This window comes from Saccopteryx bilineata, chromosome 6, assembly GCF_036850765.1.
Source record: "Saccopteryx bilineata isolate mSacBil1 chromosome 6, mSacBil1_pri_phased_curated, whole genome shotgun sequence".
In the NCBI taxonomy this organism is placed as follows: Eukaryota; Metazoa; Chordata; class Mammalia; order Chiroptera; family Emballonuridae; genus Saccopteryx; species Saccopteryx bilineata.
This window is the reverse complement of record NC_089495.1, coordinates 186,559,985-186,573,748: the sequence shown is the minus strand read 5'-3', so window position 1 is coordinate 186,573,748 and position 13,764 is coordinate 186,559,985. Positions and strand designations below refer to the sequence as shown.

Here is a 13,764-nt window from a genome sequence, read left to right as displayed (position 1 = left end):
AGTGGTGATGGTGATGGTGGTGATGGTGGTGATGGTAATGATGGTGATGATGGTGGTAGTGGTGATGGTGATGGTGGTGATAGTGGTGATGGTAATGATGGTGGTGGTGATGGTAGTGGTGGTGGTGATGGTGGTGATGGTGATGATGGGTGGTGATGGTGGTGATGGTGACAGCGGTGGTGGTGATGGTGATGATGGGTGGTGATGGTGGTGATGGTAGTGATGATGACAGTGATAACGATGACACTACCAGTAGTAAAACTTTACTGAGCACTTACTATGTTGTAAGTATGTTAACCTCCTTCATCTTCACCACAACCCTGGGAGGTAGATGCAAGCATGATTTCCATTATGCAGAGAAGGAAACTGAGGCTCCAAGGGGTCACTACTTCCCAAGACCACACTGGTACATAGTGTTAGGATTCAAATCCACACTCTTAACAGCTGGGTTATCCCACCTGGACAATTTCATAATAGGATCATCTTGCTTCTGAATTCAAAAACAAAAATTCCCACCCAGAAAAAAATAGTAATTTTAAAAAATTTAACCTTTTAACTTCTGGAAAATGAAGGACTTGTTTCCTTCCTTTAAGTGCAGAAAGGAGGTCTAGAAACCTAAAGGCAGCAGCCCCTTCCTCCCCTCCTACTGCCTCTCACCCACCTCTGCCCTGCTTTATACTCAGCACCGGTCACGACACCTCCTCTGCTTGGACACGAGCTCCTAAAGGGCAGGGACTTGGGTCTGCTGACTTCTGCTTATAGCAGGTGCTCAACCCTTTGCTGATCAGGGACTTGACCCCCTGGAAAGCCAAAAGCCCTCAGAGGCAGGAACCCAAAGCCAAGCTGGGCATCCTCAGAGACCACTGGTGACCAAGCTGCTCACTGGGGGCAACCTAGTACACCTGCCCTGGCCGCCTGCCAGGAAGCTGCGGACAGCTGTCCCGCCCATCCGTCTTCCAGCCACAGTGACCCAGGCCCCCTCCTGTCCCCTGGGGGCCTCTGGATCCACCCCATGGATCTAAAGCAGGGTTGAGGAGGCAGCCACCTCAAACCATGACAGGACCGGGTGCCCACAATGTCAGCAGGCTGACACAGGCAGAAAGACGAGCAGCGGCCAGCACCGGCGGGGAAGTCAAAGGCTCCTGTCCCATCTGAGCAAGGATTACAGGATCACTCAGCCACCATCATCGCCTCCCGTCTGTCCCACCCACAACCCACACTCAACGAACGGCCCGTCCTTGCCTTAGACCTTGAAGTGCCACCAAGACACGTTCTGCCACACAGGGCCAGATCCTTCTTGTCATTCACATGTCCCCAACTCAACCAAGCCGTCAATGACCACCAGTTACCTTGTCAGGCCAGTTGGTCTACTTCCTTGCTCGCCTGTTCGCTGCCTCTCTCGCTTACTCCCTGTCACGGGTTGAACTGCATCCCCTCCAGAGACGGGCTCACGTCCCACCCCTGGAACCTGTGAATGTGACCTTATTTGGAAACAGGGTCTTAGCAGATGGAATTAAGGAAGATGAGGTCACACTGAAGTGTGTGTGTGTGTGTGTGGGGGGGGGGGCTAATCCAAGATGACTGGCTTCCTTATAAGAAGAGAGAAGCATGCAGAGGGAACGCCGGTTCAGACTTCCCCACCAGGCTGGCCCTGTGGGTATCCGGGTTTCAGACTTCTGGCCTCCAGAACTGGGAGAGAATCAATTTCTGTTGCTTTAAGCCACCAAGTTTGTGGTTTTTCATCAGGGCAGCCCTGGGAAACCAGTACATTACTCAGCCAATGTTTTAGACAAGGTCCCTGCCCTCGTGACCTGAGCTGGCTTGCGTCCACGGTCCAGTTCTGAGGCCAGCACCTGTGTGGAGTGGAGTGCTCAGTGGTGGCCGAATAAACGGATCACTGGGCTCCCATGTTTCTCTCCAAATGCAGTGTCCTCTGACCTCTGTCAGCCTGTCTCGGAGTCCTTAGCGCTCTTCCCAGTGCGGGGAGCAGAGTAGGTGTGCACAGGAGGCGTGGGACCGACGGTTGGGGCGCCCTGCACAGGCAGAGTAGTGCCCGAGGACGCTCGCAGTCCCGAAGCAAGACCCTGCTCACAGGATGAGGGGCCAGCACCAGCAGCGACCCCAGCGACCACCAGCCGGGAAGGGGAACTCATTCTGCCCCGGGGAATTTGCAGGAAGAGCCACACAAGTGACACCAACCAACCCTCCCAGTTCTGTTCGGTGGGGCAGCTACATTCCTGAGGTTAAACCTCTCAATGGAGATTTCTGAGGCAGGTTTGGGGAGCCTGCCAGGAGGCCCTGGGTGTGAGCGGGGCCTGGGGTTTGCACAAGTGGGCCAATCGAGCGCCATTGACGAATAGCCTCTGGGTACCTGCCTCGCCCCCAATTAATCTGCTTTCATGAGAAAAGTCAAACACATGTTCTTGTTCAAGAGTCCCGGGAGATTTTTCAGAGTACAGAGCAAACATATGTCACCCCTAAGAAGGAACTCAATGCTTCTTCTTGTAACTGGGGCCGGGGTGCAGCCCACCAGGGGTAACTGGGTCACCTGAGCACCTGTAGCTAAGATCTGCAGGTGACTGCCAAGGCTGTCGGCCGCCTCCTCGGGCACCATGCCTGCACTCTGGTACTTTAGGGCACAGTGTTCAAGTGGGGGCTCTAAAATGCAAATTGAAACCACATTGACATACCAATTGTCACCCATCAGACTGACAAAGATCAAAACAGCCTGATAGGAGACACATGGGTGCACGCACACGGGAAACAGCCCTCCCTGTTGTGGCTGTTGGGAATATACAGTACATTGGTATAACCTCCATCAGTCACCGACGCAGGTGCCACCTTAGAGGGCTATTTAATCGGAAATGAGATAACGAATGCAAGACACTGGAAACACCCAAGAAAAGTTTGGTGTCCTCAGGATTCAAGATGACCCCCTAGAATGGAGGTGCTTGGCAAACGAGGTGGTAATGGTCCCCTACAATTCCTGATGTGCTAACAGGTTACCAGTCTGATTGAAGATGCCAGACTGCTCATTGGAAGGCGATGCCCACCCACCTTCCTTCCATTAATTACCAAGGAACAGAATGTGGGTGGTGGGGGGGGGGTAAAAGTCTGGTACCTGAGACGTTCAAAAATCCAGCCAATGGGCAGTACGACCTTGGTCTTGTCCACAGAACGTCCAGGACCACAGAAGGTCCCTGTGAAGTGTTCCAGCTCATTCTCTTAGCCTTCTTACCTCTCAGAAGACCTTAAAACTAGAAGGTCTCAAGAAATTCAAATCTTTCAACACCAGCTTTTAGTTCCTGACCACCCGAATTTTAGAAGGCTGAGAATTGTCAGCTTGTTTGTTTTTGGTCTGGGGGGTTTCTATCCCCTAACATGTTCCCAATGGCCACTCTGGGTGGTTGCCAGAGATACCATGTGCTGGTTTCAGAGTGAGGAATGGGAGAGAGGTAGATCTTCAAAAATGTTTCTTCCTCTTTCCCATCTGCCTCCTTCCATGCCCCGAAGCCAGTGGTTCTCAAACGTTTTGAAGTCGGGGTGCACTTAAAATCCTACAAATAACTGTAGGCGCACTATATACAAATTTCTGAAAAAATATATTATGATAAGTCAAATATTAAAGAAAAAAATATAAAGTCCACGCGTGCTTTTATGGTAATTAAATGAAATAAATATGACAAAATTCAATTTATTCCGACATTAAAAAACATTTTTATGTTACATTTTTTTAGTTATCCTTTTTAGAATTTGTAAAAAAAAAAAAGACAAAAAAGTTATCTTTTCATATATATAGATACATTCTTATAAGATTTAGTAAATTCGGCAGGTCCCGGCACAAATGTGTTTTTTCATTCTTGTGTTTATGAGAAACATGAGCCTGATGTGTCCTAGCAATTTCTTCAATGTGTGGGCATGTATTTGAAAGGCAAACTCTTATTTCCTCGTCAATACACTGAAGAATTCCTATCTTTTTACTCTTAATTGTGTTGAGTGCAGAAGACCTCCACCATACATATCATCTTAACTTTACACCAAACAAAGGATAGAAGAAACTTGCCTCCAGTCTTTCTGGGGAACACGGGGGGTAGTGTAAACAATCCAGCACCACAGCTTAACAGCCTTTTGCAACCTAATTAGGCAAGGGAGGTGGGGGGTTGGGCAGATTGTCAGCTTACAGCCAATTCCCCACACCTCTGTCCCCCAAAAATCTAAACTCCAAAAACCCTGTTGGTTTTTTGGTCCCCAACAAGCACATATTTCTCTGGAATACCATAGGGTGCACCTGGAAATCTTCTAGGGCACACCAGTGCGCCCTGGCGCACACTTTGAGGACCACTGCCCTAAGCACATGCCATTTCCAAACCACCCATAAATACTGACAGGGACCACACAGTCCCAGGCTCACCTTGACATCCTCTCTTCCCAACAGAATTCACAGATGATGATGCTTTTAAGAAACAGGGACCTACACCATACAGCCTCCTTTCAAAAAGTATTCAGCACAGGACCTGGCGCACGGTGGATGGTCCAGCGTGGAAGCAGCCATGACCAGCTCCATCCTCTGGCTGACACCCCCCCCCACTTCCTCTGTAGCTGGAAGAAGTTCTGCATCCCTCCCGCCACCGGCACAGTACCCACCTGCCCAAGTGCTCCTGCAGCACCTGGTAAACGCTGATCCGAAACGTCTCATTGTCGAAGCGTTCCCGGATATAGTCTTTATAGATCCGGAATTCAGCGGCAGTCACGGCTTCCCCTTCTGGGATCTTGGAAAGATCAAACCGGAACTCCCGATGGTGATAACGCGGGTGGAAAAACTCTTTGTCGTGTTCCACTAGAAAGGGGAAAAACACACACCGGCACCAAAGCTCATTAGTAACTGGGTTTCACTCTTCCGGTTCAGAGTCCAAGCATCTGGCCTAAGCTGGATGGAGACATGCCCGTTGCCAGCAACCCCTGGTAATAACTGCCCAGTCCACGCTGACCTACTGCAGACTAAAGCGGCATGGGCTCAGACCCTGTGGTCACCTTGGAAAACAAGGGCGATGACTCTGCCTCCAACCTGCTGGGAAGAGGTTGGACATTGACCACAGCTACCCTAGAGGCCCTGGACAGACTCAGGCTCCAAGAGATCAGGCCTGGGTTTGAAGCCAGGCTCAGCCAACTAGCTGAACGGCCTGGACCAGGTACCGAGTAACCTCAATTTCCTCATCTAAAAAATGAGGATAATAATACTCCTTCGTTTGTTGGTGTCAGAGGTAAGTGACCTAATTGACATAAGTACCTTCACCTGTGGTCGGGCTAGATGCCTGAGCTAGCATTAGTGAAGACAACCTCGCCCCTCTGTCGGGGCACCTGAGGCCAGCGGGGCCCAGCCCGGGCTGCACGTGAGAATCACCATGGGCGCTTTGAAAGATTACTGCCGCTGGTGGCTGGAAACGTTTCCTAACTGGCTCTCCGGGACCCCGCCTGTAGTGTTTGCCGATCCCCTCCGCAGCTCTCAACTTCCCCGGTGGGCGAGGGGAGACAGGCCCACGGGGCTGCCGCAGCCCCTGTCCTTGCCCTACTCTGAGCCAGCTGCATCGGTACCACGGGTGAGGGGGTTCAGAAACCTGTGCTTTTTAAAGCACCCAGGTGTTTCCCACTGCAGCCAGGGTTTACGACCACAGCTGTGGACTAACAGCAAAAAAAGAGATGGCAGTCGGGGTGGGGTGGGGGAGGAGGACTTTGGAAAACGACTTCAGGACAAAAGAAGGCAAAGGGCCCCAGCACCTCTCCCTGCCACAGGCAGCGGGACTAGGCGAAGATATGCCCGCTTCACAGATGGTACACACCAAGATGGGTACACGCCCCAAAACAGGTTTCTGGGAGTGGGCCCGGGGTTCACGAGGACCGGGCATCCTCTGGACTGAGACAGAGCGGGATGAAGCTGGGGGTCAGCAAGTGTGGGAAAGACACCGGAGGGCCGGGCTCAAGTGCAGACCCTTCCCCATCTCCTGGGAGATGCCGCCCCATCTGGACTTCCGGCCTGGGGGTGGGGACCAGCATGGCCAGAGGGAGGAGAAACATGGCTAGTGTGTTTCAGCTAACGAGCCTGAGAGCTCCCAGGCTGGGTCAGGGCAGCCACAGCTGGAGCAGGACGGGATGCCTTTGAGAGGAGGCGCGCAGCGCTGGAGCCCGAGGGCCCTTCCGACAGGTCTCCGTTTAAAAGATGTTGGGTGAGGGCAGGGGACAATGGGGAACGACCCACTCATCAGGCTGTTCCCTCCTGGGCAGAGGAGGCAGGTAACGTCATCGAGGCCAGGGGACTCTGGGTGGGCAGAGGAGTGGCGCTGACTCTGGGCTGCAGCCTCTGGAACCCTGGGCTCCCTGGGGACAGCTGGCCAGAGGACAGGACTCTCCAGAAATCAGACTGTAGTGGCCCTCACACCCCCCCCCCTTCATACCCACAAGGAGCACTTCTCTTCTGACCCGATCTAAGAAAAATGGCCGTGGGGTCTCTGGTTTATGAGGGCGGAGGGAGGGAGGTTTGTGGCGGCAGCTTCCAGGAAGAGCAGATGACTAGGGATCAGGTGAGCTTCTGGAAGGAGCCCCGGGTGGGGCACGTGGCAAGCAGCCTCAACTCTGTCGCTGTGGAAACGCCTGGGACAGTCCTCTGACACCCCTCGAGCTCATTCAACCCTGCACATTGACAGGGGATGCACCTGAGACCCCACGGGTGCGGGGTGGCCTGCCCCGATCAGAGATGTGGTGCACCCCTGCCGGAGGCCTCCCCTGCTCTCAGGAGCGGTGCTGACAGCTGGGAGGGGGACTTCCTTGGCGGGTTTGTCAGAGCTTTCTCACCGCACCCCAGCGTCCGTGCGGTACGTACGCAAACCAGATGTGTCAGCTCAGCGAACTGTCCCAAAGTGAACCCACCCGAGGAAAACTTCTCCCAGATCAAGGAAGAGAACGTGACCACTGCCCGCTTCCTCTCCCTCAGTGTTCCCAACCGTGGGTTAACTGTGCTTGTTCTGAACATTCTAAAACCAGGTGACACAGGACCTCCTTTTGAGCCTGGCTTCCCTCCCTCACCAGACTCAGTGCAACTCACCCACATCACTGTGGGTGCTCCCTCATCCTCCCCGCTGCACGACATCCCGCAGCCTGACGGACCCTGTCTATTCATCCCTTCCGTAGGTCCTGGGCGCCTGGTGGTCTGCAGCCTGGGGCTCGCGGAGCAGGGCTGCTGGGAGCGCGTGGGCGCCTGCGTGTCGGCACGTCTGGGTAGGCGGACCGAGAAGAGGACTTGTGTACGCTCAGCTTCGGGGATGCTGCCAAGCTGTTCCCCCAGAGTATCGTACCCAAGAGATTCCTATGAGTGTGCCAGGAGGAGAAGACAAGTCCTTCTAGGAAGGAGATGGGCACAGTCTGGGGACGACATGTGGCCTCAAGTGCTTTTCTGCTGGGGGCTGGAGGGGGCAGTGAGGCAACACCTCCTGGAGAGTATTGTGCATGCCCAGTGAGCCGTCGAGGGTACCTCTGCGGCCCCCACCCCGGGGCCCCCAGTGAGGGAGCTCCAGGGAACGTGTCCCACACTGCCCTCCCAGTCCCACGACCCCACCCAATCCAAGGTCACCAAAGACTATCCTTTCACTAAATAGAAAGGACATTCCATGGTCATCATCTTGCTGGACCTCCACGTAGCAGGATTCAACAATTTCTCCCTCACTATGTTCACCTTCCTGTGGCTCCTGTGAACTCTCAGGTTGCCCCCCACCATGCCACTCTGGCCACCCCTCAAAACACGGCCTTAGATATTCCCGTTTCCGGGAGTTAACATGGAGCTGTAGAATATCAGGAGAGTTTTCCACAGGTCAGTACCCGCCCCATGCTGACAGATTACTCAGATCATGTCTCCACTTCCAACCGCCTTCCCCTCTCCCTCAGCAGAGCTAGATCATCGAAGGCCAGAGAATTACCCGATGTTCCAACATTCAGCAAAGGGGGCTGCTCATGTGATTGTGTGGAGGAGCCCCAATACGATGCCCAGAACACAGTAAGACTCCCACAAACCTCAGTTTCCCTGCTGCCAGTGCCAGGATGAACCACATCTCAAACAGCTCCTGCTGGCAAATGCAGCAACAACCGAGCAGAGAGTAGGGGTTTGGAACCCTGGTTGGTTTACATAAAAATGAATGAAGAACCCAAAAATACAAAAAAAGAAAGCATATTTATGAGTGCTTACTCTGTGGTGAGTTCCATACAGGAATTCTGTGCCAATCTGATGGCCCCAGTAAGCCAGGATTGATTCCCATTTTACAGATGAGGAAACTGAGGCTCGCAAAGTCAGGTAACTTGCCCAACGTCAGAACTTAGGTGAGTGGCTGAACTCCAAAACCCACCCTCTTGACCTTTACATTCTCTGGAACCTTGTAGCCCAAGTTCCAATCTCAGCTGGGCCACTTACCAGCTGTGTGGCCTTAGCCAACTTAACCTCTGTATGTGTCCCCTCCCTCCAGGATAATTATAATGGTCCTTTCTCATAGAGTTGTTGGGAAGACCACAGGAGCCATTACTGATAACAGTGTCTGGCCAATGGAAAGCAATTTGTGTTGGCCGTTGTTACAGGGCCTCTAAAACAATGAGCTAGGAGAAAGACCATCAGTGCAGAAGAAGCAGTGTGTGTGTGCATGGGGGTGGGGGTGGGGAGTATTTACATAGTTCAGCCAAGATAGTGTTATTTGGGAGGAAAAGAGTTCAATAGAACAAACACTACGGAAACATTTGACTAAGCATGACATTAACACAGGTACAATCACAAAAGCCACACACACACAGTAAAGAAAGAAAACATTGATCCATAATCACAAATAGAAAGTTTATTATATCAGGTGTATAGGTAACTTTTAACATGTAAGATTAAATGTATCTTAACTGTTAAGACGCTTTAGATACCAGTCAAGATAGCAGAGTTATAAAGTTTCTTTTGAAAAACAGGTGAAAGAATAAAGTGTCCAGCTTAACTTCTTGCAACATGTGCAGGCTCTTTGGGATGGCTTTCTGAGTGAATTTCCTTCATTGATTATTTTAAGGCAGCAAGAGGCACCAACCACATGGCCATTCTGTTCCTGAATCCCACCCACATCATCACATGTTCTGAAGATAATTTTGTGACTTATCAAAGAAAGAATAGTCACTTTCCAAAAGAGCAGTGAATAATTCAAAGTCCAAACCAAACTCCAAGTCTTGTCTTCCCGAGGTTTCTATTTTATGTTGGAGCCACTTCATAGCATGGAATCTACACAATTTCCTCCTGTGATCAGGTGGTTTCATCAGCACCGCTGGAAGCGTGTGTGTGCTTTTAAGGAGAAAATACGTCTACACCGTCTTCTTTAAGACTTGAACTTCAAAATAAATCTAGTGTTGATATTACCCTTTGCCCATAGGGAAAGCTGCCTAAGAAAGCCCAGAGCCTGGAAACCCAGCTTTTCCTCTGCTGCCCTTACATTCCAGCGCCCCACCGGCTATGAGCACGCACAGGCATTAACAAAGACTTTCATCTTGAGAAGATTAAAAGGGCCTAAATCCCCAAGACCAAACGATAAGTCCAAAGAAAGTGGATTCCAGAAAACACCATCCTGACAGCATCCAGCCCCCTGACTGTCCCCAAAACCAATCCTAGGGCCCTCCTTTTACAAAAGCCTGAAGGAATAACCTGAGAGCTGGTCCTGGAAGGGGAAATTCTGGGCGGCAGGGTGTCAATACAGGGGAGGGGCAAGTGGGAACAGGAAGCCACACAGTGAGGGCTGGCTCGCACGACCCTCTAACATTCAGCAATGACCTCTGACCTTGCACACAAGTCCAACCTGCTCCCTAGTTCTTTCAATCTGTGACTTATGTGGACATCCTTCAAACAAGTCCCCTTTAAGCCAGAGTCAGGTCGCTGCCTTTACAACCAAGGCAGCTCTGAGCAAAACAGTTATAACCCCAGTTATATAAACGCCTGGAAATGGATGAGCAGGAAACATACCCAAGTAATAGTGGTTATCTCCAGGTGACCATTTGCCATGAAAGCTGCGTTATTTAGACTTGGATAATTTCCAAGTACAAGACGGCCCCTTGACCCCTAGGAACAGGGACAATGACTATCTTCATCCTGACCCCCCAGTGTCCAGCACAGCCTGACATTGGGTAGGGCTCCGTAAGTCTACTGGATTGAATAGATCACTCTATGTAATTCCCGTCTTGTCTTTCAGTGAGCTATCGTAACCATATTATATATACAAGAAAGCATACAGATCAGAAGTGGTCACGAAGCTCGATGAATTTTCTCAGCGTAAACACACCCGGAGCAGGACACGGCACATTTGGTTACTAGCAGCAAGGACATCCCACAGGCCTCCCCCCAAACACCAGCCCTCCTCCCCAAAGGTGACAGCCACCCTGAACCCCACACCACGGGCTCACTTTGCTGTTTGTCGCTTCCCCTTCTGCGTCTGCAGCCCCACTCCGCTCCACCCACCCCTGTGAGGCCGCTTACAGTGGGTAGTGCATCCATTTCCACTGCTGTAGAGCACCCCACTGTATGACTAGGCCATACTTTTTGATGTGCATTTGGGTAGTTTTCCAGTTTGGGACTATTACAAATTGTGCTATGCTGAACCTTCGTGCAGGTGCCTTTGGGTGAACACATTTATTTCTGCTGTGTAAACACCGTGAAGCAGGATCGGTGAGTCAGAGGGGTGAGCGTGCAGCTTTAATATAATGCATTTCACCATTTCCATGTCAAGAATTTTGGGGGTAATAGGGTATGGAGCCAAGTGAGATATTGTCCCTAAAGAAATAGTTTATTTTAGTTTACTACATCCCAGTGTATTTGTTTAGGTATGAGGGAGGTGGGAATTCATCACAGGAAAGATGTTGAATGGAAGAATGTTCAGGAAGTTAAGGCAGAATTGAGGCTGACCAGCCCCAGAGAATAGGGAGGGGCACAGCAGGCAGAGGGAACAGCAGGAGTGAGGGTCTGAGAGATAGAGCATGTTAGTGAGTGGTAAGAAATATGTTGGAAATAACTAAAAAAAGGCCAAGTTAGTCCCTCATTGAGAAGGTTCTTGAATGCCATGCTAAGGAGTCAATGATTGACTTCATCAGCCATGATTGGTTTGGTCCATTGTTATGCTGGGTGGTGCCTTGATCAAATCTGTCGTAGAGGATTGGCAATACTGTGGAAAGTGGATAACAGGGGTTGAGAACAGAGAGAGGGAGCTCAGAGGAGGGTCTAGTCCAGGGGATGATGCATATCCAGCAGCCGTGCCCCCTTTCTCCCTTCCTGAACCCAGGCAGGCATCACTAAACAATCATAACACTCTGCTTCAACCTGATGCTCAGGCAGCAACTGCCATTCCTGGCTGCCTGAGAAAATGACTGTATTTTCCATCCCTGCTCTGGACTACAGAAGAGATGGAATGGATAGGAAATGAAGCTAAGGGAAGTCAACACTGACCAAATGCAAGTATCGGAAGGGCAAGGACTAGAGAAAGGATGTCCGCTAGGACATAGGGATGCCTAGCAGGCAATGATGCCACAAGTAGATGTCAATATTGTGGAAACAGCTCTGCAGGTGAAGTCAAAGGGAAGAAAAAATAGGTAGTTGCCAACAGGTTAGACGTAAGGTGACCTGTGGGTGACCCAAGCAACAAATTTGATTGAACAGTTGAAAAGAGAGAGACAGTGGCAAGAAAGTTTAAGTTTGGGGCTTGAACAAGGCTTATGGACCAAGTTTTGTGGGGGAAATGCACAAACAATGAGAAAGGCAAGCACAGCCGTGGACTGATATCGGGGCAGCATGAGAGGTAGAGAACACAGCCACCAGAGGAACTCGGCCCAGGGGAAGAGCAGGACTGAGAACAGGCAACATAAGATGAGCAGATGGTGGCCACATTCAGATATAAAGGGACCAGGAGGTCATTCACTGGATTGGGTCATCGGCAGCTCACAGATGCCGATGTAGGTGGCTCTCATGGAGACATCCAGGTAGAAAAGACACCAGCCACTTGCAGACAAGACATCTGCATCATGGAAGGGACACTGTTGGCCAGACACAGCTGTCTTCATTTCCTCCTCAAGGTGCCAGGGCAAGGAAGAGTCAACACGTGGGTAGTAACCAGCTCAGTCGCCCAGCAGCTCTTTCCAAAACTTTGTGGTTTTCAGAAAAAGACCGGTTAACCTTCGGACCATGCAGTCTTCCCTCAAAGATGCCGCTAAGCTTTGCGATTGGGACCAAATAGTTAATGAGCAAAGGCATGCTTCCCCGGTAAAAAGCCTGCAAGTCCCACGTGGGAACTCTGCTCCTCACTCAGAGTCTGTTTTCCATGCGTATTTCCCGGACTGACAGCTCCAGTTGTGGCTGGGACAGACTCCTGAACCCCTTTAACGAGAATAAAGCTCTAGGAACCAAAAGAACCAACCAAAGTCCACAACCAGAAGCTAGAAATGAATTTTCAAGGAGCTTTGACTGCTGAGAAATGCTCACCCCCCCCCACCCCGATTTAACTCTGAAACTTCCAACCCAGACGCCTCCTCCCTTTCCCACGGGAACTCAAGTCACCTAAAAGATGACACACGCCAGAATTCACTGGAGCTGCCGTGACCAAGGCCGCCGACAGTGGGTGATGTGCAGCCCTGCTGCTTTGGGAGGTGCGATTCGATGACAGCTCTTCATTCATTCAGAGATCTACACGGCAAGAGGAAGGAGCCCGAAAGGCCGCCAGAGGCAGACCAGAAACTAGGAATTCTCGAAAATGGAGCAGACACACCAGTTACTCTCTACCAGGGGAGTGTTCTTTTTGCGACATGAGGATCGCAGGGCAGTTCTTATGGGAGAACGGAGGAGGTGGTCCTGAACCCGGAGAAAAGGAACATCACACAAAAGTCTAAAATGATAGACGCTGCCAATCCATAGCTCGTGTCTCCTTGCACCCCGGTGTACCCATTCCACGAGTGTTTCTGGGGCACCCCATTGCGGGGGTGAGAGGGCCCTCGGTCGTCCTGCTCGAGGAGAGAAGCTGATGAAAAGGCCCAGTCAGATTGCAGCTGTCAGCAACCAAACTCCAAAACCAGGGGGCGGCCACCACTTTAAAGTTTTTTATTTTTAATTGTGGTACAATACACATATCATAAAATTAACCATCTTAACCATTCATAAGCATATAGTTGATTAGTGTTAAGTGACTAATATCCAGAACTCTTTTCATCTTGCAAAACTGAACGTCTGTGCCCATTGGACAAGTCCCTGTTCCAGTCACCCTCAGACCCTGGCAACCACCGTGCTCCTTTCTTTCTGTCTTTATAAACTTGACTACGATATTTGTTCTTTTGTGGCTGACTTATTTCACTCAGCATAATGTCTTCAAGGTCCACCCACGTTGTAGTAGAATTTTTTTCCAGGGCTGAAAAATACTCCACTGTATGGGCTAAACCATATTTTATCCATCCATTCATCCCATCTACGGACACTTGGGCTGCTTCCGCCTTTTGGCTACTGTGAGTAATGCTGCTGTAAACAGGGGAATGTAAATATCTCTTTGATATCCTGCTAGTAATTCCTTCGGGTATATATCCTGAAGTGGAACTGCTGGGTTATATAGTAACTCTGTTCTTAATTTTTTGAGGAACTGTTACATTATTTTCCATGGAGGCTGCCACCCACAGCACACAAGGGTTTCAACAGTGCCACATCCTGGCCAGCACTTGTTATATTCTGATGTTTTGTTTGGATAA

The 13,764-nt window shown here is 50.6% G+C and overlaps 1 protein-coding gene across 1 annotated transcript in view; it reads right to left on the bottom strand.

Annotated features, from left to right (window-relative positions):
* BMP7 (bone morphogenetic protein 7) overlaps positions 1–13,764 on the bottom strand; it is an 82,161-nt gene that overhangs the window by 43,089 nt on the left and 25,308 nt on the right. Inside the window, exon 2 of the mRNA XM_066236272.1 lies at positions 4,645–4,837. Within this exon, the coding sequence (XP_066092369.1) occupies positions 4,645–4,837 (193 nt within the window). The remainder of the gene's footprint in view (positions 1–4,644; positions 4,838–13,764) is intronic.